The 25191-nt window shown below is 41.4% G+C and overlaps 1 protein-coding gene across 1 annotated transcript in view; it reads left to right on the plus strand.

The window, feature by feature from the left end:
- The window catches only part of GSK3B (glycogen synthase kinase 3 beta), a 151286-nt gene that overhangs the window by 87495 nt on the left and 38600 nt on the right, over window positions 1–25191 (plus strand). Inside the window, exons 4-6 of the mRNA XM_084272788.1 lie at window positions 11232–11342; window positions 13935–14065; window positions 15883–15989. Of these exons, the coding sequence (XP_084128914.1) occupies window positions 11232–11342; window positions 13935–14065; window positions 15883–15989 (349 nt within the window). The remainder of the gene's footprint in view (window positions 1–11231; window positions 11343–13934; window positions 14066–15882; window positions 15990–25191) is intronic.

A 25191-nucleotide genomic window follows, 5' to 3' on the forward strand; every position in this document is an offset into this window, starting at 1 on the left:
TCTGAAGCTCATCTAGGAATGAAGAATAACATTACTTCTTACGGTTTTGTTAGTTGGGGAAGCAATAACATCGACTTCTTTGTGCTACTCTCATAATCAAATTGGCTTTTTGGAGAGTGGAGAAAAAGGCAAAATAGTCTGAGGTCCCATCTGGTAGCTGGGAAGGACACCTAGGGAGCAGTTACAGTCTTAGATGCTAGGTACCCAGAGCTTTATATAAAGTGATTCTGGAAGCCGAGTGCAATGCGAAGACTAAAGTAAAAATCCAAGGAATGTGTAGTAGAAAATGCAGTAGCAGAGAGATGAGTGGGGCTTGTGGTTGTTGTCTGTCTTCATGAATAGCTTGGCATAAACACAGATTAATGGCTATGGACTGTTAATTAACTGAAGCCTAGCAGTGATGGGAAAATTTCAGAGGTAACTATTATACTGATGATCCCTTTAATGAAGTAGTTCACCGATGGACATAATTTTGATATCTGTATATATGAAGCATTCTCTTGCATAAAGGTTTTCATGCTGCTGTAATTATTCCACGTGTTTGTTCCAGCTGGGGCATTCCTTGGACTTCTCCCTTCCTCCCAGGTGCTTGACACCAGGGTCTCTGAGCTCAGAGACTTTTCTTTCTTTGTTTTTTTGGCTGTTATCCAAGAAGCTTAAATCTGTCTCGAGATGGAGGTACCTCAAAGGATTTCTCCAAATCCAGTCAGACTGGCACTCTTTGAAAGCCATAATAGGCACTCTAGTTCATTGTAATCACTAGGCATTTCTAGGCATTGGGCAATGTTAAAACTTGCTTTATTCTAGCAAAGCAAGAAGTTTAATCCTGGTTAGAAATCTGGAAACAACCAAAAGTAGCATTAGTTGGAAAAAAACAATTCTAAATAACACTACCCAGTAAGACTATTCCTTAGCTGCATCAAAGTCATAGCTAGTTTGTAGAGATTTGGACCCCTCTAGCTTTTCTAGGGGCTACCTGTGCAATTGATTGAAATGTTTGAGCTCCCCAGCTCTTTTTCCTTGTGATGAACTCTCCTTTTTATGTCTCCTATTCACTTAAACTTCCGTCCTGCTTTTGATGAAAGCAGTCCAGCGTTAGCAGCACAGAAATCTTGTGTCAAACAGGGCTTTGATTTCTTCTCCCTGTCACTGACTCCCTCTTGTCTGAACATCCATGAAGCTGTATTGGCTTTATATGGGTTTGCCCTATATAAGGGTGCATGTATATATGTGCATACATGCATGTGCATGCATACATACCATATATATATATATGAAAGTTGTTTTTAGTACTGACTGCGTATTAATCATGTTTGACTAATGATTTCTAATTTGAGAGCTCAAAGTGAGCATGTAATATATATTAATATGACAGTTGACAGGCGTGGCATTCAGGTTGCTTCTATAAACTATTTCCTCCTCAGTTCTTTCTTTTTGTAAGTTTACAGATGTTTGCCAGACCTGTTGGATAACCCAGCTCTTTCAAAAGACTCTTCTTTCATGAATTTGCCAGAATTAGATGCTGATTTTTTTTTATTTGTAATTTCTTTTTCCTGAGGCTGTATGAGATACCTGTCAACGGGGCACCGACTTTTGTAGCTGTAACATGCTTTTCAGTAGTCCAAACCCTGTAATTATAACTGGTGGAATCAACCATAGGGGAAGGAAGAAACAACAAGTAATGGGCTGGGTTGTGTATGGACGATTCTTTTGGTGGAAGTAGTCACAAGGGGTTTTTTCCATGTTGTATTTCTTTTTTGTCTGTGATTTGTGATTTTTCTAGGTTATCCTTGGAGAAAATGGGCAGAATTATAGGAGTAGCCAACTCTGCTGTGTTTGATAGTTTTGGTATTCTGCCTTAGGATAAGGTCTTTAATGAGATGCTTGTCAGTTTGTCACTGGGTGATTGGACTGTATTGGAAGGCATACATTTTTGCTTTGATTTTTGTTACTTTTCTGTAACTTCAGGGACTGTCTTGCATTTTGGCGTGATAAATAAATGTAATTGTTGATTTACTGGGGCAGAGGTAGGGAATATGGTCTTCTTGTCTGTCCTCCTTAGCCTAATTCTGCTGACAGTTTTTTGAGCTGTGCTCCAAGGGAGACTTGACATGGATATACCAAATAATCCCTCTTACTCCTTTGAGTGTATTCTCCTTTTGTTTTATAGCACAACCCAACTTCTTAAATCAGTGGCTGCTGTGTAAAATTACTCAGCTGTGTAAAACCTGAAATAAGTTCCTTCTTCCCCCTCATCTCTATTTGTGGTTTAGGTCTTTCCTTGTGGTATTTCATAACTGTTGGGTTTTCTTGTGTTGATGGTTTTGAGTGTTTGATAGTCTGATCTATCCATATCCATTCCCAGAAGAGGAAGAGAAGTCACCGGAGAGATTTGTTGCTACATAATATCATATATAGAAATAAATACGCTTTGTTGAGTAATTACATCTCTGCTTATGTAATTTTTTTCTTGCACTTTAAGGTGGCTCGGTATTCAGAGGAGTGGAAGCATACATATGTAGAAGCACAGAGATCACAAATGGGCAATATGCTGACTATTTTTTTGGAGGCTAAGCTGGCCTTTCTGCATGCTCTAATTGATTTCTAGTCTTACTTAGCCTTAGTTGTAAGGGCATGCAGCCAAAAGTCCATGCAGACTCAGGATGGAAATTTACTCCTACAGACTTAGACTGAGGTTTAAAATAAATGTGCAGGAGATAGTTTACAGCAGCTTATAGATGCAGCTCAGCATGTATCTCATGCGTGCTTTGGCAGCAGCGTATGAAACTTCGATGAAGAAATCTGGAAGGAGGGAGCAACTGGCTGATTCGCAGGTTTGGGCTTCGCTGAACAGTTCATGTTTCCCTGGGTTCATTTCCCTGTTAGGAAGAGAGAGAGCCTCCACTTTCAAAGAGACCATCACCATCCTTTCTTTTGGGAGTGTTCAGATGCCTCATGTAAGGACCATGAGTTCTGCTTCCTGTTAAAGCGGAGCACTTGTAGTTGAACCATTTGGTTTCTTAAATTAAATTATTTATATATTTTTTAAAAAGTAATTGCAGAACTCGTTCAGTTGACAGACCCTTGAGCCCAGTTTTGAATGGACAGACCCTGTGTGAATGTTTTGCACCAGGCTAGTAATGTGCTGAAGGGCCATCACCAGAGATGAATTAAGTCACCGAGATCCATTTAATCCTTGGCAGATCTGCTGTGCTGTCAACAAAGGAGCAATTAATGCCAATTATGAGGAGTTTTGTGATGTTGAGGCCTTGCCTGAGGCCTGCCAAGCTCATTTCAAAAAGGGCACTAGTCATCCAATAATGATTATCAGTTACTGTTGTTAGGACTCACAACATGCTGGGAATTTCCTTACTTGTAGTTATGATCAGTCTCTGGTTTTGAAAAGGTTACATTAATAGAAACAGCAGTTTTGTCTGCCTGTGGTAGGGCTTTACAGGAGCTGAGTAGTCAGCAGTGGCTAGATCCTCAGTGCGGTAGATGGAGGTTCCTATTTCCACTGCTCTGTAGACCAGTGGACCATCCAGTATGTCCAGTCAGTCATTCTTCTGTTCTCAAGTCATTTTCTTACCAGCTCTAGCCACTGTTCTCATCCATGTTGGATGTCTATTGGGAAAGCAGCTTGCATTGTCTGTCCTGAGGCAGGTGTAGTTTGAACCATTGTTATGTATTGCCTAGCCTGCTGTCATGGATATATCTCAAGTCAGGAATTTCCAGTTGGTCTGGAAGGTAGGGTAATGGGCATGAAAGTAGTGGATCTCCAAAGACCCTGCTTTTTGTTTTCATCGTAAGGCATGCCTGACAGCTCAGTGAACCCAGCATTATGTGTCCAGATCTGGGGGCCTCAATACAAGAAAGATGTAGAACTGTTGGAGAGTGTTCACAGGTGGACCACAAAGATGATCAGAGGGCTGGAGTACCTCCTCTATGAAGAGAGGCTGAGGGAGCTGGGCTTGTTCAGACTAGAGAAGAGAAGGCTGTGGGGGAACCTCATTGTAGCCTTCCAGTACCTGAAGGGAGCTTATAAACAGAAGGGGAATCAACTCTTTTAAAAGGGTAGATAATGGCAGGACAAGGGGGAATGGACTAAAGCTAAAGGAGGGAAGGTTTAGATTAGATATTAGGGGGAAGTTTTTTACAGAGAGAGTGGTGAGGTGCTTGAACAGGCTGCCCAGAGAGATGGTGGATGCCCCATCCCTGGAGGTGTTCAAGGTCAGGTTGGTTGGGGCCCTGGGCAGCCTTGTGTACATCCAGGCCTGGAGGTTGGTGGCCCTGCCTATGGCAGGGTGGTTGGAGCTCTGTGATCCATGGGGTCCCTTCCACCCAGACCATTTATGATTCTATGATTATCTGTTTATGGCATAGTCCCTGCTTGTGATCTGTGGTTCAGATAGCCACAGATGATCTGTGTCACAAGATCACAAGATCAGTCACATCTTTTAGAAGTTGGGTGTCTGTTTCCAGCTTCATATAAATACTTCCTGAAAGTACATCTAAAAGCTTAAGGAATTTACAGGGCATAAAATAAACAAGAACTGGCAAGGATTCACAAATTTGCTTCGTTAGTGATCTTTTCCTTTGCTATGGTGTCTCTTTGGAGAAGAAAGCTGTTAGACAGTGTCCCCTCCCTTTTTTCTTTTTGGGTTTTTTTTCCTTCAGTGAAAGGGAAAGGCTTAGTGCATCACCGAAGAACCTAGATTCTTCCAGTGATCAAAGGCAGACAATGCAAACCAACTGTCTTAGAACAAGATCCAGGAGACTTCTTAAACATTATTTATATGGGGAGGCTTGACTTCTGCCCTTATGCTACCATCACAACTGACCCAGACTGTATGATGTTGAAGAGTAATGAGCATTATAGAACAAGTTGACGATTTTTGGTAGGTAAAGGAACAGAAGGCTTGGGACAGATGTAATTTTTCAAACTCTCTTGTGAACAGTGAGGGAAGAGGAAAGGATATATTTTACCCAACATTTGCAGAACTGATAGAAGGTACTGCTGTCTTTTCAAACACTGAAGTTGAGTCTTCAACTGCTTTTTTTCCCCCTGGAGTTATCTGTGTGAAACTGCAGCTATACATCTAGGCTTATGTTTCCTTTGATTTGGGGGTGGCCGCAGCTCTGTTTGATACAGATGTTGTAAACAAATTGCAGGTAAAAGAAGGCACACGTGGCCACTGGATGTCACCATTCCTTCATAGAAATAAGGTCTGCTACAAGATTTTTTGCATTTTCAAAATTTTTCAGTGTATCCTGGCTACTCAGTAGAGTAGCTGCACGTTCTTGCTTTTTCTTTGAAAGCAATTCCAAAGTCTTTGTATCTTCAATGTACATGTCAGCCTTCAAGATAAGAGAATGAAGGTGGGTCTGTCATGCTGCTTGATTAAGGGTTAAGTGTAAGTGTATGCTGGTTGTAGCTTTAAGAAAAAGTAAAATAATCTTTTTTTTGGTCTTTTGAATCTAGGGCATAAAGCTTGTATGTTGTCTAAATCTAGATGGCTGAGCCAAGGTGAAGGGCATACCTTAACCTCATGCTGACATCCTGTTGTTTAAATAACCTTCTCCAAAAGAAGGTGTAATCCATGTGAAATGCTAAAATCTGTTTTCTTGCTTTCCAACTCCAAGTGAAATCCTTCATCCCTTTTTGACAGAACCTTTGCGTACCTGCCATCCTGTCGGCAGCTGCTCTGTGTGTGGCACCTGCCTCTGAAACATCATCCGTGGGGTGCTGTCAGGTGGTAAAGAAAACGTGATCCCCTTGAGTAAACTGACTGGCTTATTTTCCTCATATAGGCTCCCTACTAATGCCTTGGGATAACTTCAATATGAAGTCCATTCTGGAGGCATATTTCTTCATTTTAGGTTTGTTGTGTATCTGTGTACTTTTAGCTTGAATAGGCTGGCGAAGCAAATTTCCTCTGAGTACATTTCCACATTTATTTCTCTAAAGGCAAAGTCCATCTCCTCTCAGTTGCACTCATCAGAGATGAAAACTGAGATGATCATGTTCATCACCCTTTCCGGGTGCTGACCAGTACGTTAAGTCACCCTAGAAGAATGAGTGCCCAGAATGGTTCGTTAACCCTTTTTACCCTTTTACGTGAGGCTTAAAGAAGTTTTCCTTAGAATCTGGGTAGGACTCGACAGTTCAGGAGAAATTCTAACACCTTAGTAGATGCCGATTCCTTTCTTTTCAGAGTATGCCCTTGCTGTTGCCCTCAGTCTCCTGTCTGGCATGTATTATCTCCCTGGCCTCTGTCATATTTTGGCCTTTGTGTACTTCTCTTTCTCACGCCTATTATGGCATAGTTGATGTTAATATTTACTTACATGAAGTGTTTTCAACCGAAGTGAAGTGGTGCCTGAATTGTTGGTTCTTGAAAGGTGCAAAGCAGTTCAGTGGCAAGGCCGTGGTTACTTTGCTCTGTCTTGTTCTGGAGCACTGTTTGTCAAGTGAGGGTTTATCTGCCAAGTGACAAAAAGCAGCTTCTGAGATTTGAGGCAGTTGCAGGTACATGAACCACATTTCTATCAAGTCAAAATCCTAATGAAGTATATTGATCCTGTATTTCAGGATCCGGCTCCCTGCCCTTCCCTGTTTTATTTTTAAGGAGTACGTGGCCTTAACCTTAGCAGCATGCACAGAAGAACATGGGTGCACATAATAATGTGACCTGCTGAGGAGAGGTAATAATCTGTTCAATCCCATGGTCTGTAAGGAGGAGTGAGCTACTTAATGACACCTTGTGTTTGGTTTCTGTCATTCATATGACACAGCCTCCTCTAGTCCTTTCTGTTCTCTGTAGGGGCATTTCAGTGGAGCTTCTGACAGGTTATCTTAGTTGGTTCCCAGCCCAGTGATTTTGAAACAGCAGAGTGGAAACAAGTCACATGTGAAATACATGGTGAGGTTTGAAAAAGGCTTCCTGTAATGGAAAGATAAGCCCTGATCCTCTCGCTTGATCCTCAAGCAGTTGCCCTCATTTGGCAAGCTCTTTGAGCTAACCCTGTTTCGTATTGCAGTACATCTGGGTCACTGGAAAAATATGTGTTTGGGAGGAATGCATGAGGTAGGCAAACCAGGTTACATCATTCTTGGAGCTTGTCAGGCCATGACTGCTTTCTGGCTCATACTGAATCCTGTTCAGGGGAATCCAGGTAACTGAAGTGATATTTTCCTCCAGCTCATGCTCACGGAGAAGGGTGAGGGCGCTTAAAAGCTGTATTCTGTGTGTCTGTCAGATTTGTGCTGTTATGTCAGGAGGAGGTAGGTCAGAACGCTTGAATTATTATTTTTAATTCATGGAAGTAGTCATTTAGGGCATTTCTGAAGTGTCAGTTGCTTGTGAGAGGAGTTGAATTTGCTACTTACATAGCCAGCGCCATAAGCCTTGCCCTTAATAGTTGCATATTAAAGTTTTGGATACATCAAATGGTACGTGTTGGTTGGCAGAAAGGTGTTTGTGTGCCTTCAGGTTTTTTAGGTGATACTGTGTGATACACCTGTTCACAGGAGCAGTTGTGTGAGGTCTAGCAAGGCCAAGCACCAGATCCTGCACTTGGGTTGCAACACCCCCATGCAACACTACAGGCTTGGGGAAGGGTGGCTGGAAAGCTGCCTGGTGGGAAAGGACCTGGGGATGTTGGTTTCCAGCCAGCTGAACATGAGCCAGCAGTGTGTCCAGGTCGCAAAGGCAGCCAGCAGCACCCTGGCCTGCATCAGAAACAGTGTGGCCAGCAGGACTAGGGAAGTGGTCGTCCCCCTGTGCTCAGCTCTGGTGAGGCTGCACCTCGAGTGCTGTGTTCAGTTTTGGGACCCTCACTACCAGAAAGACATTGAGGTGCTGGAGTGTGTCCGAAGAAGGACAACAAAGCTGGTGAAGGCTCTGGAGCACAGGTCTTACAAGGAGCAGCTGAGGGGACTGGGGTTGTTCAGCCTGTAGAAAAGGAGGTTGAGGGGGACACCATGTTGCTCTCTATAGCTCCCTGAAAGGAGGTTGTAGGCAGGTGGGTGTGGGTCTGTTATCCTGATTAGGAGGTGATAGGACAAGAGAAAATGGCCTCAAGTGGCACCAGGAGAGGTTTGGTTTGGACGTTGTGAAAAATGTCTTCACGGAAAAGGTTGTCAGGCCCTGGAACAGGCTGCCCAGGGGAGTGGTTGAGTCACCATCCCTGGAGGTATTTAAAGGATGCATAGATGTGGTGCTTAGGGACAGGGTTTAGTGGTGGACTTGGCAGCGTTGGGTTTACAGCTGGACACAATGCTGTTGAAAGTCTTTTTCAACCTAAATGATTCTGAATACCATGTGAAGCCTATATAGTTTGTTGAATAGCATGAAAACTCATAAGGATTGGTGAGTTGGTGCAAAATGTCTCTACAACATGGATGCCTTGATCTTTTTGTGCTTCTGACATGCCATGCCTTTGAATTTGTCCTATTTCCATCAGAATGTAAAATAAAAATCAAGATAGAGGAAAGAAAAGTAGAACAAAGTTGATGTGAACTTAATGGAGTTCTGTAATTCTCAAAACTCACTGTTGTGAAGTAGCATAGATGTGGTTTAATGACCATAGGTATTACTGGTTTATATATCTCCTTTTACTTGTACTATGAGAAGATGATGAAATCACTGTAATTCCATTTCTCCTCATTTTTATCTGTCATGTAAAACTTTTTGACATGCAAACCCTAAATCCTCTGAATGAAAGCAATCAGCCTCAGTAATGTAGTACTCTTCACAGTGACTCGTTATCACTAAGACTTTTTCCATTCTCCAGGAGGGAAGCATTCAACATATTAATCAGGTTGTATCTACACTGAATCAAGCAATTCATATTCTTGAGACTGTTTTTTCTCTTGGTGTACAGGTTGTCTTACCAGGGAGAAGTTACCTTTGATTTTTTCAGAACACTTATTTTCTGTATTTTGCAATTAACACCTTGAAAGCTCTGATCAAAGAAGAGATGGTAGTGGATTTTTATTGACTTGAAGTGAGTCAGGGAAAGAGGAACTCCCCTTGTTACATTAACCAAAGTGATAAAATACAACTATGTAACTTTCTTGCATATGCTTCCAGATCTATGGATTTCCAGAGCTGGCTAATATACATTCTGCATTGTTGGCAGTTGTCCTTCTTGGGTCAAGAACTTTGTTCCCCAGCATGGTCCCCAGGTTCCTTCATGTTGTACCCAGTTCCTGCAATGGCACTGGGAGAGGCATAGTATAGGCATGGTTTCGGAGGCTGCTGCATCTTATTTATGTTGCAGAATTACAGTAAGAGAAGATACCAGTTTAGGCATTTGCTTGGTGCTGGTGTTATTCCTGTAATCGTTGTTATTGTCATTTAAGCAATTTTTTTTTTTTTTTAAGCATCATTTTGTAGGGAAGAGTGGTTTAGGCATGGCTTTGCAAGGTGACTTGGCTTAGCAGGAGTTATTGGTAAGGGCTATTATAATGTCCTGAAAATACAAGTGTTTATTGTCAAATAATGATGAACGGAGATCTTGAATGCTGAGTCTTTAACAGCACATGAAACAAGCAATACTTGCATGTTGTGTGTCCAGTGTGTGCATTTCTCTATGTGTTACCACTTGCCATTTGTTTACTTGTGGGAGAGACTGCTGCTCTTTGCTGAGGCAGGACAGAGCCAGGTAAGGAAAGCAGAGCACTGTAAGGGTAACACTGAGAGCGCAACACATTGAGTCACAGTAATAGTAGAAAATGGTTATAGCTTAATGAGGTTGGGTTTCAGGTATTGTAATACACAGCATCCAGCTGACAAGGGACTCCAGTTGAAGACCTGGGAGTTCTGTACTGTTTCCATCTACATAAAGTCTCTGTGTATCATCTTTATAGAAAGCTCTAGCTGTTCTTACAGCAAGCACAGGAGAGGTTACTTCTGGTTAATTCACCTGGCTTTAAAAAATATTTTTGCAGGTTGATACAGTTAATTATGTTCTCCCTTTCCCCCCCATCATCAAATGTATTCACAATCCTGGTAAAATTTGCAGAGAAGACTGCATTGAGATATGAGAAGTCTTTTTAAGACCTGTTTTACTGCTAAAAATTCTCAGTTCCACAATTAGGCACTATGTGATTATAGTACTTTGTAATTTAATTCGTCTTTGTTCCTTCTTTCCTTTGCTAATGTATTCTATAACAGTGTACCTTATTATAAAGCTACATTCGTTGTGTTTCTGTGCTTTGTTCACATGGACTTCTCACCTGATCTTAGGTATTAAATATGATACTCATGTCTTTGTTTCTGCCTTGTTCTCTTTTGTGATGAATAAGTTCGTATGCTTAAGTTGGAGATAACTGACACATCAAAATACATGTAAACAGAATGGTTCTAAATGTTACCACTGCCTTACAGTCTACAAATGGTTCATATGTATTATTAATCCCTTAATAGTTAGGAGTTTGGTAAGATCAAGGTAATAGTTCTAAAAGATGTGGGTTTGTAAACCTTTTTTCATGTATAGTTGGGGGGGGGGGGTCTTTGGGACTTCTAAATTTGCATTTTTGGAGTTTTGACGAGTAAGAGACTAGTGGATTAATAGATTGCTTTAAATCATAGAATCATAGGGGTTGAAAGGGACCTTGAGAAATCATTGGGTCCAACCCCCCTGCCAGAGAAGCTCCCCAGCTCATATTGCACAGAGAGGCATCCAGACGGGTCTTGAGTATCTCCAGAGAAGGAGACTCCACCACCTCCCTGGGCAGCCTGTCCCAGGGCTCTGTCACCCTCACTGGGAGAAAGTTCTTCCGCATGTTGGTGCGGAACTTCCTGTGCTCCAACCTGAAGCCATTGCCCCTTGTCCTGTCCCCACAGACCACTGAAAAGGGGCTGGCTGATTCCCCCTGCATGTTTATAAATGACGCAGGTGTCACCTTGAAATATCTCCTAATGAAAATATTGACTGGGCAGAATGATTATATGCTTGTCTGCATTTATAATCAGAAAATGCCTTACCTTGGAGACCATGTTAATTAACGTGACCATAAACATAAGTTTAACTTCAGTATCAGTGCACAAGTGCAAAGCCTGAAGGAAAGACAGTATGGCAGCAGTTCATGCTCCCACTAATGACATGTACTTAAAATGTCCACAGGTTTCTCATCCTGTTGGCTTCCTTGAAAGCTTTAATTGTACTTCATGCCCCAAATCTATTTGCTGATAAAATTTTTTTTCTTCTCTGTTCTCTTTCAGAAAGATGAGGTGTACCTCAACTTGGTGCTGGACTATGTTCCTGAAACAGTATACAGAGTTGCCAGACATTATAGTCGGGCCAAACAGACACTCCCTATGATTTATGTCAAGGTAAGTAACTGACAGATGTAGAGATGAAAGAGGATGTTATGAGAGTAGACTTTGTGGATACCTCTTTTCTGACACCATTAGTTTTCTGAAATTTTTAAACTGCATATGTCTTGAGGCAAGAAAAAAAAATTAGAATGATTATTTGTTATGGTGAAGGAAAAATAGAGGTGAGAGGCTTAAAGCAAGCACTGCTGATTTCTTGCTTTACAAAAATCATGGAATGGGTGAGGGAGGCCAAGCGGGGGTGGGAGTGCATTTTGTTTTTTAAGCACTTAGATAGAGACTGACTCCAGTCAGATTAGCACCTTCGGTTCCGTGACATGATGGAGACAAAACAGTGCAAAGTTCAGTAACTGAAAGAGGGTGTTGGGAAGGAGGCTGTTCTCTTATCTGTCTTCCCCTCTTCCCTGGCATGAGAGTTAGAGTTCACGTGCTTCTGATGTGGGCAGGAAAGGCGTGTATTTGTCCTCTTCCCTCCTGCACTTGGAACTCAGTGGCTCTTACCTTGAAGAGCTACATGGGATAAGATCTTTGTATGCACGTTTTAGCCTCAAAACCTCACTTCAGTTGTCTGCATCTCTTGTCATCTTTTAGAAAGTGTTTAAAATTAATTGAATGTGGCTTTTTTTTTTTTAACCAAACATGCAACTCATCTGGATCTCATCGCTGCATTTCCTATATTGTGACCACAGTCCACACTCTAATGAATGATCATGTTGTCACTTGGCATTAACTTGTTAACATGGCATAGATGTGTTGGTGGCACAGAGTGTCTTCAGGTTATATGATCCTCAAAATTTGTTTGCTTAGCTTTTGATAAATGTTTTCTATCTCTTCTGTTAGTACTCTTCTAACTGCTCTTCATTATGGGGGCTTGGGAAAAATTGTCCTTACTTTGAGAGAAAATTGTGTTTCAACTCTTTTTCGTCTTGTTGGATACTTGGGACTTCCCATTCCAGGCAGCCTGGAAGGCTGTTCTTATTTTTGTGGCAAGGCAAGCCTTTCTCATAATCCTGTATTTAAATACATTTAGCTACTTTGATGTCATTAAAGCTTTTGTAATTTCACAGTCAACTTGGCTACACAATGGTCACATTATACCTGTTTGTTTACTTCTGATTGATACCTCATCAGGGAAAGAGCTGCTCTTCCCCTGGGTAACAAAGTAAGTTGTAAAAAAAACTGCAAAGAAGCTGACCTAGTAATCTTTTTGTTAATTTTGATTTTTAACTTTTAATGTTCTGTAAGAAATTCCTGGAAATTTGGAGGTTGTTGTGTGGAGATGAAAGGCATTCTTCCTAAATCCCACATGTGTTGACTTGACTCTTGAAGGTTGGAGCAATCTTTCGGATTGTTTTGCAATACCCTTGCACAATACATACTTAATGTGCCTGGAACAGGCAAGTCAGAAAAGATGTTTGGGGTTTTTTTGTGCAGAGTTGTGGCTTTGGGAAATAAATACAAAAACTAGAACCAAAATTCAGGCAATTCTCATCCCAATACTACATTCCCCACCAAAAAAACAAGGGAAAGAGAAAGAATTGAAGACAAAGATAGCAGTGAAAGTGAGGCAAACATGACCTGATAACAATATCTAGGAATTGCATCTAGCTTTACAGACCACCAAAGGTTAACTGTGGAGAACGTGCTTAGGGAAGGAAAGCGTGGAGGTGCATCTCCAGTCCTGCCTTGTAGCTTGATTTCAAATGGGACCTTGTGAGGTACGCAACAAAGATAATGAATCTGGCTGCCTGTTGTCAACCTTGAAACAGGGGCTCTCACGGCTTTGACTGCTGTACGTGCCATACAGACCAAATGGTGTCCAACAGCTTTTTATTCTCCATAGCTAGAAGTGTGTAGCTTCAGTAGCTGGACATCCTCTCCTCAACCTGTAATCTTGCAGTGTGAAGCTCTTGACTTCATATCACCTCCCCTTGCTGTACTCCTGCTTTCTAAGGAGTTTAGGTTTTATGGCAGAGTAAACCATCCCTCAGTGTACTTGTTTGCTGTACCTTGCATAAAATGATTCTGAACAGTTGTTTTTGTCTGACTCCTTTTTGCACAGAGATTAGAAATTAAAATGAATCTGTTCCCTCTCCAAGAGGAACTGGGAGATTCCCTCAAGTGACACGCTGATACACTACATTAGTCCTTGGGCAGCACTTAAAATGTTAACTTCATCAGATAAAGGGATTTTTTGGTCTTTTTTCTCCCCTTACATAACCTGGAATACTTCATTGCTAAGAAGAGGCTGATTTGTAAAGCAAAGTTAAACACCTTTATTTTGTATATGTCTTTTATGAATACCAATTATTTATAAAGGTTGGAAAGCTGGCACTTTTTTTTTTCTGGAATTGCAGTAATTTTGGGAAGACAGATGAACAAATTCGAACTGTGTATGTCTGTATGCAGTGAAGGGCAGGTGAGGAAGGTATGCAAATACCTCGCCCATCTTCATAGCACTAATATGCAGTTAAATAGGATCTTTTTGGAGTGGTTTTGTTTTTCTTTCAATAAGGGTTTGTGCTAAATTAATTTTTTACCCTGTTTTGGCTGGGAACACGGGAGTTATGCAATATTTCTGTGTTTCAGTTATACATGTACCAGCTGTTCCGGAGTTTAGCCTATATCCATTCCTTTGGGATCTGCCACCGGGATATAAAACCACAGAACCTCTTGCTGGACCCTGATACAGCTGTTCTAAAGCTCTGTGACTTCGGAAGGTAAGTGCTGCTGTGGCCTGAAGCCTCGTAAAAACAGCTGGAACCAAATTGCTTGAACAAAATTGAACCCAGTTGCAATCTTTCAGGGAAACCCTCCGTGTTCCTCAGAAGGTCTTCACTTGTAGTTTTGAAAGAGCAATTACTGATATTCTATTGTTCTTCTAAAAGGAATTCATATGGGGGGATCTATAAAAGGATATCCGTAGGGTGGGAATTAAAGTTGATGCTTGTTATTTATGCAGGTATTAAAGGTAAAAGAAGTTATCACACAGGGAAAAGACTGTGCCATGGAAAAATACAGCCAAATATTAGGGTGAAATGTGTTTGAGGAAGAGAGGTCAGGCACAGTGCCACAGTAACCTAAAAAGTCTAATGTTACACTTATGTGTACACCAGTTCACTTAATATTTCAAATACTATAGAGGCTCAAGGTCAGAAGCAAATACTAATGGAAACTCTTAGGTAATGGACATCCATACCCTAGCTTCCAGTGGCACCATCCTTTCCATTTAAGTGAGTCACCTTTAGCATCCAGTCCTCATCTTAGAACTGATAGAGAAATTCTGGGAATCCGCACTGAGACAGGAGACATTTTTCTCTCCGGGAAAGTTCAGTCTTTAGATTGTGCTATTACTTTGCAGACTAAAATAGTGAGGGCATATGTGTGAGGGGTCACAGAAGCTGCTGTTGCTAAATTTGCTTGCCCATAGTGAGTGGGAATGTCAGATGGTGGTTATTCAAGCAGTGCAGCGTCATGCCTGGTGGCTCAGGAATCTCTTCCTCAGCTCTACCTCACTGGTGTTGGAGCAAAATAAGAATTGTACTGAAACTCCAAAGTAACAATGCATTAAAAAGTGGTAACTTCCTCATTATTAACAGTGGGAATTTGTTAATTGTAGCTTCTATGTAGCAAGTGGAAAGCTGAGACTTTCTAAAACAGGCTGAATGGATGGGGGGGAATCCTCTCATGGCTGAGAGGAGTGTCCAGAAGCCAGAGGTTGGATTGTGTTGGCTTGCGTTGGCTTGCCATGCAGCTGGGTTTGGTGCTGCTGAGTTTAATGTTGCATTTTTAAAAGGGCTGTTTAGTCTTCCAGCTCCTTTCCATCTAACACTTGGTGTTAAGAAAGAAGTATCATATGTTCATAGGCTGATGTTTTCAAAAGTAACATGCTCTCAGGTTCCTTTATTTTGTTACATGTTTCCAAAGGTGGTGGTAGCTGTAGGTTAGATCCTTTGCAGGCCATCTCTTGCAGTATAAATGAAGCCTTCATGTTAGTTGTGGACCATTCACATGTGACTATACTGGCAAAATTTTTTCCTTTGACTGTTCATATGCCCTTTGCCCCACACCACACTCCCTTAAAAAGAGCCAGAATATTCTAATGGAAGTTCAAAAACAAAAAAAACCCATCCAAACCACCCCAACAAACCAAAAAAATCTCACTCTGTTCTGGTGTGTATCCAGAGCTTTTGAACCTTAAAAGGTAACTACATAATGATATTCCATCATCTTTTTCTTCATAAACAAACCTTTGTACCTGGCAAAAGGCAACTGCCAGCCAAAAATACAACCCTATTTATCACTTAGATTGTGGTCAGAATTATCTTTGCTGTACCCAGCGTAATTTTAGCTGCTTGATGGATTGGACTGATTTCACAGTAAATCATTGAGTCTATGGCTTGCACCAGCTTAGAAGAACATGGTGCTTTAATACTTAGGAATTGGGGCCGAGTGAAGAATGCCAAAGCTTAATGTTGATCTGCACTTGCAATACTGTGAAACTATTCATTACTGAAAGATTTTCTTTCTTTTTCAGTGCAAAACAGCTGGTTCGTGGAGAACCTAATGTCTCCTACATCTGCTCTCGGTACTACAGGGCACCAGAGTTGATCTTTGGAGCCACCGATTATACCTCCAGTATAGGTGTGTATATGCATTTGTTGAGATCTATACCAGCTATTCTGTAGTTAAATGCAAAGGTATACAGAGGTCTTGGATATAATCACTATAGGCAGAATCATATTGTAAATAGTCAGGTACCACTTGTTAATGAAGTGCACGCAGTTTGTAGACAGCTGCTCTGATTTCTATGCTTTTTGAAGTATTTCAGTGACAATTAACATTAGGGAAGGGGCTTTTCTAGCGTATGGGGTGGGGAGGGGGAAGTGGGATATCAACCAAAAAATTTCCCAGGTAATTTTGCCATTCAGTTTAGAAGTAGGTCTGATATCTCAAGCCAAAAAGGTGAGTTAAAATAACTGGAAAGTTTGACTGTGGAAATACCAACTACTGCTTCTGATATGCTGTAATTTGGATACAAATAATTCTGTGACTTACTTGGTTTTTAGTAAAGTGGTTTTAGTGGGAGGGAAAATGTGGCTTAATGATTGGCTTTAAACTATTAGTATGTTGTGTACACCAGTCTCTTTGATTCAGTTTATTCAGTTAACTTTTGCTTTAGTCATTAATTTTGAACATGAAGAAGACTTCTTTCTAATACCTGGCACATGGGTGTGCCATGGAAACATCAGGGAAGCTGGTGGTTTCAGCAGAGAACAGGGAACAGCCAGGCTTTCTTACAGTGGAGTCCTAAAAATGAGCAGAAGAATGAAAAATTGTGGAAATGAACAGCAGTGCGCTGGCTGGTTGTGGGTAACTTTAGCTCTTTAGTCAAGATACTCCCTGGGCTGCTAAAGAGACCGGATTTGGCTCTCAGGTTCCTCAATACTGTGCTAAGCTTTTACCTTGCTTATGGACTTGAGTCACATAGGCAAGGCTTAATATGTCCAAAAGGTTTTGGAGGTTACAATCAAGTCTTTGCAGAATATGTTTAGGACCACTTGAGGTATATTTAAAGTTAGTATGTTCTAACTAGTGTTAGTCAATGGCTGGCTGGCTTGTTTCAGCTCCACAGTTCTTTGAGAAGAAGTAGAAGTGCTCCTGAAGACTTGCCAGCTCATGCTATTCTTGTCATCATTTATTCTTCGTTATGCATTACAGCAACACTTGCGTATCTCCCCTGTAGGAAAAAGAGGCAGAACTCTAAGAAGTCTGGGCAAAGGGATGGCACAATGAAGATAACAGGGTAGAACTTACTTAATGCTTGGTTGCTGCCAAAAGTGGCAGCCCCAGCCCTACTCTTTCTTGCCCTTGGACACCCCAGGTCCCACGGTTTACTGTTTAACATGCTGATTCAGCTTCAACTGATGATAGGTTAGCTTTCTACTACATTAGTAAGTTGAATCAGCATTACTGTGTAGTCCCATAAGCAGCTGAGCCCAGGTAAAAGGAGAGTGGTGGGAGCTCACAGGGGAGAGGAAGGCAGCTGATCTTGGTTGACATCTTTTTGCTAGCTGAGAGCTAATAGATTGGCTCAGCTGTGTTATCAGAGTGCACTGAGACAGCTTGTTTCAGAGGATAATGGCATAAAGCGAGTATTTTGGGTGTCACCAGAAAAGACTGCTTTATTGATAAGCCTGTGAAATATCTCTTGCTCCAACTGTATAATGACTTTAATCTTGCACTTTTCTTGCAGAACCTATTTAAAGTTGCTCTTTCCATTTTAGGCGTGGTTTTTTATCTGCTAGTCTCTAAAATAGTTCTAATAAAAATATAATTCTGAAGCAAGGAGTCCATTTTCCACTTGCCAAAAACATCATGAATTTCAGTCCTTGTGGTTCAGGCTTTCTCATGCTCCCTTTAAAAAAAATAAAGAAAAGCCCTGTCCCTCCTCAAGCCCCTTCTGTGAAACTTGCACCAAATAGCTTGACAATGACATTCAGCAAATTGCCCTCTCTCCTGTCCCCTACTTCCTTCTCAATGGAATCTTTGCATTTAGGAGCTGAGGAGTAGTAAAGTGCTTTTACAAACTTACTTTGCAGTTTCCCAGCATTCTGCATAACGTTAGAAATTCTCAGGGCTTTTCATACCAGGATGTTCCTCAGTTTTTGCTGGATAGGCAGCAATGGCGCTCAGTGAGAACTCTTCCCGATTTCACGTAGGGTTGCTCATCCAAACTCAACCAGCATTATTTACACACCAACCAACAAGCCCAGGTAGGTGGTGTCAGACGGAGGGAGAGGAAGGAACGTTTAATTACCAGTACTTTATCCGTAGCTCAAAATACAGGGATCTGTAAAATGCATTGGTATTGGAATACTGCATTTTAACCCCCTTTTTTTTTTACATGTGGAGATCCTTAGGTTTCCCAGTTCATGTTTTCTTTTAAATCATCACTACAACAGCGTTTTCCTCCTGTAGAGACTTACTCTCCATATAATAATCCACTTGTGCGTGCGGTGACAGACTGAGCTTCAATGAAGGGTAGGGGTCTTCACTGTTCTATGTAAACACACGATCTTAAAACTGCATTCAAAATTAAATCAGTGAAGAATATGAAGCAAAAAAATGTTCCAATTACAGGTGGGGTTTTTTTTATATTATCTGTGAGGCATCCAGCTGTTTTGCCATGATTCTTGCTTGCTCATGTTACTGCAGGGCTGCAATATAGTAATTACTAGAAATATTTCTGAACAAGAAGAGTGTTTTTTATTTTAAACCTAGGCAGTAACACTGATGGCCCAAGACTGACAGTACAGCCAGCCTGCATCATGACTGTTCTGGTAGTTTGTCATCTTAACACAGTAACCAGTAGTTGCATTAGGCTGTCTGGCTTTATCTAGGTTGCCTTTTAACACGTGAATTTGTTCTTGTGACACTACTTGATCTTCAAGGTAGCAGAAAGTAAAGTTGATTCCAGAATGTGTCTCTTTGTCCTGTTTGTCACAACCAAACTGTAAACTGTTTTTTAACTTCTAGGGTCTTGACTATTTGCATGACTTAAATTCTAACCTGAGGGGTCCCTTGAAGAATAACTCATAGCCTGTGCATTTTAGTGAAGTACTGCATTATTGCTGTCTGTAAACACACCTAATAGTAAGAGTAGTGTCAAAATACACGTACTGCACTTAATGCCTCTGAGTTGTCATCCAGCAGGCCTGGGATTATTATGAAAATAATGACCTGGGAAATGACCTATTCAAGTTTTTAAATAATCCCTGTTGCCAAATAGGTACAAATCCAGGCCCATAATAGCTCTGTTGTCTGCTCAAGTTACAACTTTAAGAGATTTTTCAGTGGTCAGGCAGAAGTATTCACGTCACTTGTGTCCTTACATAGCTTGTACAGGTTAGGCCGTTGTACACGTTTGGCTGAATTCTGCAAGTGTGTGCACGTCTCTGAGGTTTGCTGCGGATGTCACGTAGCTTTGCTCCTGCAGCTGATTTGTAGGAGGTATGGTTGGTTGTTGGTTTGCTTTTGGGTTGTTGTGGGCTTGTTTTTTCGTGCAAACCAAGCCCTTCAGCTGCCGCATGACAGCATTTTGGCTAAAGCTGCTTCCTAGCAGGTCTGTGTGTGTTGCGCCATCCCCGAGTATGCTGCCAGCATGCTGCTGGCTGCACTCTTAACACTGGTCACCTGGGTGCTGCCGCCTGCCGAAAAATCGTGGGATGGCTGCCCACATTCCCCTGCAACGTCCTGGGACAAACAGAGGTGCTGGGGCAGGGGTAGGTGGAGACGTTTCTGTTGCCGTGGGATCTTCATGTATAGAAGGAAGCAGAGCGGTTAAGTTTTACAGCCAGAACATCTGCTGGTTTTTTGTCAGGGTCTTTTTCCAAGCTAGGTTATGTGATAGGGCAGTGGAGGGCTCACCAGAACATGGCAGTGCTTCTGGATAACAAGGGTCTGCTGGTCTCGATGTGTTTTCTCCATCACTGCGCTGGCAGGAATTGAGAGCATTCCAGAGGGAGCATTTATAGCCACTGGCAGGGAAAGATTGATCTGCGTGGCTGTATCGCTGGCTTCTCTAGGGGTGTCCAAAAATAAGTATCACGAAGTTACTCATTCATTTTCCTAGCAAGTGGTAAGACAGAGGGAGAAGAGAGTGTTTCTCCTCAGCAGTCTGGAGCAGAAGCTCCTCTGCAAGCATGCACAGTCAGGCTGTCTAGAATTTCCTGGGGAAGAACCGTCACAAGGTGTGTCCCAAACCTTTTGCCAGACAGTGACAATTATTTGCCTTTGTATCTTGGATGGCAGCTTCCAATGCTGAAAATAAGCATAGGCATTAATTTATTGAAATATTTTATCAACTGTCATTGTAGTTTCATCTCTTCATTGCAGAAAAAGAGAAAAAACCCTGTGTTTAGCTTTTGTTCTGAGTACCAGAATAAACATGGCTTTACAAGAATTTCAGGTTTCAGCCTTATTCTGTCTCCATGATCTATGGATTTGTGGTGGCTTGATGCATAAAACTTGCACCAACATAGCATGTGTGCCCCTAATCCAGAATTTTGCTCTCGTTTTGACATCCTGAAAAGTGTTCCAAGCAAACAGCAATGAAAACCACTGTGTACTCTGGCAGTTGGCAAGTAGAAGCTGATGATTTTATGACTTCCTAGGGCTGATATTCAGATTCCTGGTTTCTTCCCTGCTTGTTGTTTCCAGAGCAACAACTTTGAGACATCTCCAAGATAGAAGTAGTCCATCAAGATCAAAGGATAGTGAGGCAAAGATGAATTGAGGGGGTGGGGGGGAGAGGAACTTAGAAAAGTGAATGTGGCCTATAAAGTGTCAGACAAAGAAAAGTTCTTCATTTGTACTAAATGGATGAGAGCAGGCACAACATTTTCTTTGTGTTGTGTGGGTGGGACCCCCCTTTCTTTTTGTTGTTCCTTCATCTCTGCCAAATAACAAGTTAGAGGAGCTAGAGTTTGATTAAATGAGTGGTGCTCATGCTGTGAAGGAGGTGGCCAGCATCTCATCTTGGAAAGGTAGAGTTTGAAGTCACAATAATGAAATTCCTGGTCAGGGAATTCCATTACAGGTTGACCTGCTGGGAAGGCACCTCTACAGAGGAGGACCTCAGAGTCCTAGTAGACAGCAAACTCTCTGTGAGCCAGCATTGTGCCCTCCTGGCCAAGGCAGACACTGATAGCTTGGAGTGTCCTGAGTGTGGCCAGCAGGTCAAGGGAGGTTATCCTCCCCCTCTGCGCTGCCCCGGTGGGACCGCATCTGGAGTGCTGTGTCCATTCTGGGTTCCCCAGTTCAGGAAAGACTGAAACTACTGGAGAGAGTCCAGTGGAGAGCTATGAGAGTGATGAGGGGACTGGAGCATCTCTTGTATGAGCAAAGGCTGAGGGACCTGGGGTCTGCTTAGTCTGGAGAAGAGAGGACAGAGGGGATCTCATCAATGCTTATGAATCTCTAAAGGGTGGATGTGCAGCAGAGACTCTTCTCAGTGATGCCCAGTGACAGGACAAGGGGCAATGGGCACGAACTGGAACACGGGAAGTTCCATCTCAGTCTGAGGAAAATCTTCTTCACTCCGAAGGTGGCAGAGCACTGGCACAGGCTGCCAGAGAGGCCATGAAGTGTCCTTCTCTGGACACATTCAAAACCCACCTGGATGGGATCCTGCTGGGGCAGAAGAGTTGGACTAGATGATCTCCAGAGGTCTCTTCCAACCCCTGCCCTTCTGTGATTCTCTCTTAGCTTGTTTATTAACTAGTTTAAAGCAATAATAGCCATATTTTGCGTTAATTAAATTGCACATATTAAAGAAATAGTTCAGTAAATGTTTCCCTTCCCATGCGGGTAGTTACATCACAAACTTCCTCTGAAAGATTTTTACACTATAATACAGAATGTAGCATATTGTTTTTACATCAGGCTTGAGAAAATGTTATTGTCCAAATTTGGAAGATACATTTTAAAATGCCAGATTCGGGGGGGCGGGGAGGGAGGGGGGAACGGGGACGGACAGTAAACTATCCCAGAGCCAAATTTTAGTCCTGTTAAGGCTGATGGCATGAATTCCATTGAGCTTCAGCAGAGCTAAAATTTCCCAGTTTCTTCCTTATTGTACATCGCTCATCACAGTTGTATAAACAGCTTTGTAAACTGTGTTGTTGCCATCCCTGCTTGGAGCTGCTGAAGCTAGCCTCCACATTTTGGCGTTCCTTGAGGATGTTTCAAGGGTTTGTTCACTTCCTTGCCCAGGGAACGTTGCCCAAGTCCCAATTTGGAAGTCAGTGAAATTGCACCCCTGGAAAAAGTTGGGGATTTTGGAATGCCTGTAGCTTTTTTCAGTGCATGTTTAAAGCGTTAGCAAGTAAAATCAAGCAAAAAACTAAATAGGCTTTTAACAAGGCATTAAGTCACCTGATTTGGAACATTTTGCTGCATGAGGAACTACTACATAGGTTTCCAGTGGATTTGTTGTATTTTTCATGGATTAAACCTGTCACAAACACAGCAAGTATGCTTTCGACATCCCCAGCTATTTCCTCATGATCTACATCCTTTCTTTAACTCCTCTCTCCCGCTGTGATGCCCTCAGTTTTCTCATGTACCCTCTGCTATTTCTGCTTGGTCTTCTTGCTTGACCAGGAACCTGAGAACCTCACACATCCTTTGACTTGTTTGCAGTTACAGTTTGGCAGGGTGGAGGCATGCCCAGTGCATCCCACAAGGACAGAGCCCTCCTGCCTCAGCAGTGACACTGCTGTATGCTTTCCTCATTGTTCTTACAAAACTTCTGCAAGACCTCTGCCTTTCAGACTTGTCTGAAATTGGCTGATGGAGAGTGAAGGTACTTAAGGGGACTGGGAAGGGATAAAACATCACAAAGCCAACGTCGTGGAGCAGACAGACCGGAAGGTTATTTAAAATGGTTTTTAAAAGCCACAGATTAATTTTGAAAAAAAAAAAAGAAAGAAAAAAATCATACTAGTATAGTTTCAGGATTTTAAAAGGAAGTCAGTGTGAATGCTGACTAACTCTTGTGCCAGTTTGGGGTTTGTGTATGTTCTAATACTTTTGCTGCCCATACATTACTTCTTTTTCAGTGCAAAACAAGGATTGTTAATAAAGATAATAGCTTTGGGGGTACCACTTGTTACTCAGTGTAAAGGATTCAGCTTTTTAAAAACCCTTGTAAGGTGCCTTTCAATAAACTTTTAAGTTACAGCACACTTGGTTGCTTAAAACGTTGAATCTGTTTCTTCAACACATCTGAAGATAAATCTATGCTTTCTGTTGAACTGTTGTGTAACTTCTTACAAACCCAGTGTGCATGGGATAACAAAAAGTGATTCTTTGCTTCATCTTTGTGTGGAATGTGTGGGTCCAACAGCAGGAGCTATCAGAGAGAGAGAGATGAGTTAGCAGTCAAATGCAAGTAAATATTCTTTTCATGTTGCTGCTTCTTCATGTGCTGTCTGAAAGAAATCTTAGCACCATGGTGGCCGTATCAGTTTTTATTAAATATGACTAAAAGATCAAAAAGTGTCATCTGATTTGTTTGCTTTTGAGATTTGAGACTCAAACTTCAGATTATTTCTGTTGCTGTTTGTATTGCAAGTAGTTGCTCTTTAGGATAAAACCCGTTACAGTGTTAGTACCAAAGTATTAGGCAAAAATGCATCTTTTTGACTTAGAGGCGAATGGTTTTGAAAGTTGCAGTAACGAGCAGTGCTTTTTGTCTCCTTTATGTTAGGAATGAACTGTCTTGAGAATAGGAGGAAACATTTTTGCATAGCTCCTCTGTTTCATTTAGGAATGGGGGAAGGAAAAATCTGTTCTGACTTGCAGACTATTTTGTTACCAATCTTGAATTCCTGAAAGGTGGTTTCTTGGGTTTTTTAAAATAATTTTTTGCATCACACTCTAGTGGTTGTGACAAAGTGATAATAGACTGTTTAGGGAAGTCAGAGATGTTTTCGTTACACGGACCTTTTAGCCACAACTCAGTTGTGTGTATCTGCTTCCCAGTGGCATAGATTGACTGTGCTAGGGGAACAAGGGTCTCTGTCACAGCGTGGGTTGTCTTAGGTTGGAACAGGCCTCAGGAGGTAGATTCTGAGCATTTTGAGTTCCGGTGGTACTACTGTCACTTCATGGGGAAAGGTTATCTTGCAAACATAGATGAAAACTCAAAAACAGATGGGTGAAAGGGGACTTGTTTTGTTCTTTTCTCTTTGGGGGTATAGGTTGGCTTCACTAGTCTTGTGTTACTGACAGCTTGTTTGAGGTTAGGTTGTAGTGCAAGGTTTCAGATATTGCAACAGATGATGACTTCTAGAATTTTTTTTTTTTTGAGAAACAGTTATCTCTGTATGTAGGTGCAATACTTTCAGTGTGTTGAGCAGGTCAAACTTCAATATGTGGTGTGCAGTTAACATCAGATTCTCACAACCATCTGCTATACAGTGTGTACAGTATTGGCTAAAATGCTATATTTTGGAATATACTTGGGGTTTTAAGTTGTTCTTGTAGTATTGAACTGTCTTAGTTATATGTAAGAAGATATATCTTTAATAGATTATGAAAATTTTCTTTGTTGCTAGGAGTAGCAGCCAGTGACTGCTTGTGGCTTGTGGTATATGTATGAAAATTAGTTGATGGCTTCTTCAGTGGGTGCCATTGACCTGATCTATGACTTTGCATTTCTGTTGTCCAGCCAAGTTTGCAAATGGAATTGGGAGAAAGGTTAGGATTTGATGTGACAGAGTTAGGCTGTCTCCCAGATCGCTTAATCATCAAGTACTACAGGATACAAGTAATTCTTGCAGTACTGGTTCATCTGCTAGTCTATATATGCTTTCAGGATATGGATGAAAATTTGAGTGTCTTCAATGTTCAGAGGCAGTAAAAACATCAGCCATTGTTGTAGATGATACTTATGTATAATTAATGATCAATGTGATTTAAAAACAACACAGGATTTTGGGTAATTCTTAAATTTCAGATCACAAATGTTCAGGTATTTTCTCTAGATGTTTAATGTCAATGTATTATGGTGTTTCACATAATTTTCCAGTTCTCATTGTCTTATGGTTTGAAATCTAAGACTGTCTGCCCACCATTGTTTTATGCCAGGTATCTGTGTTTTCTAGATTAACATCTAGGAGATTTATTTATTTATTTATTTATTTATTTATTTATTTATTTATTTATAGCTGGTTTATATTCAGTATTAAACATGACAAAGAAAGTTAAGTAGCTTGAAACTGCTGGTTTTATATTAATGGCCTGATATGTATCTTTACTGATACCTTTTCTTGTCCTC

The sequence above is a fragment of the Gallinula chloropus genome (genome assembly GCF_964237585.1).
Source record: "Gallinula chloropus genome assembly, chromosome: 1".
In the NCBI taxonomy this organism is placed as follows: Eukaryota; Metazoa; Chordata; class Aves; order Gruiformes; family Rallidae; genus Gallinula; species Gallinula chloropus.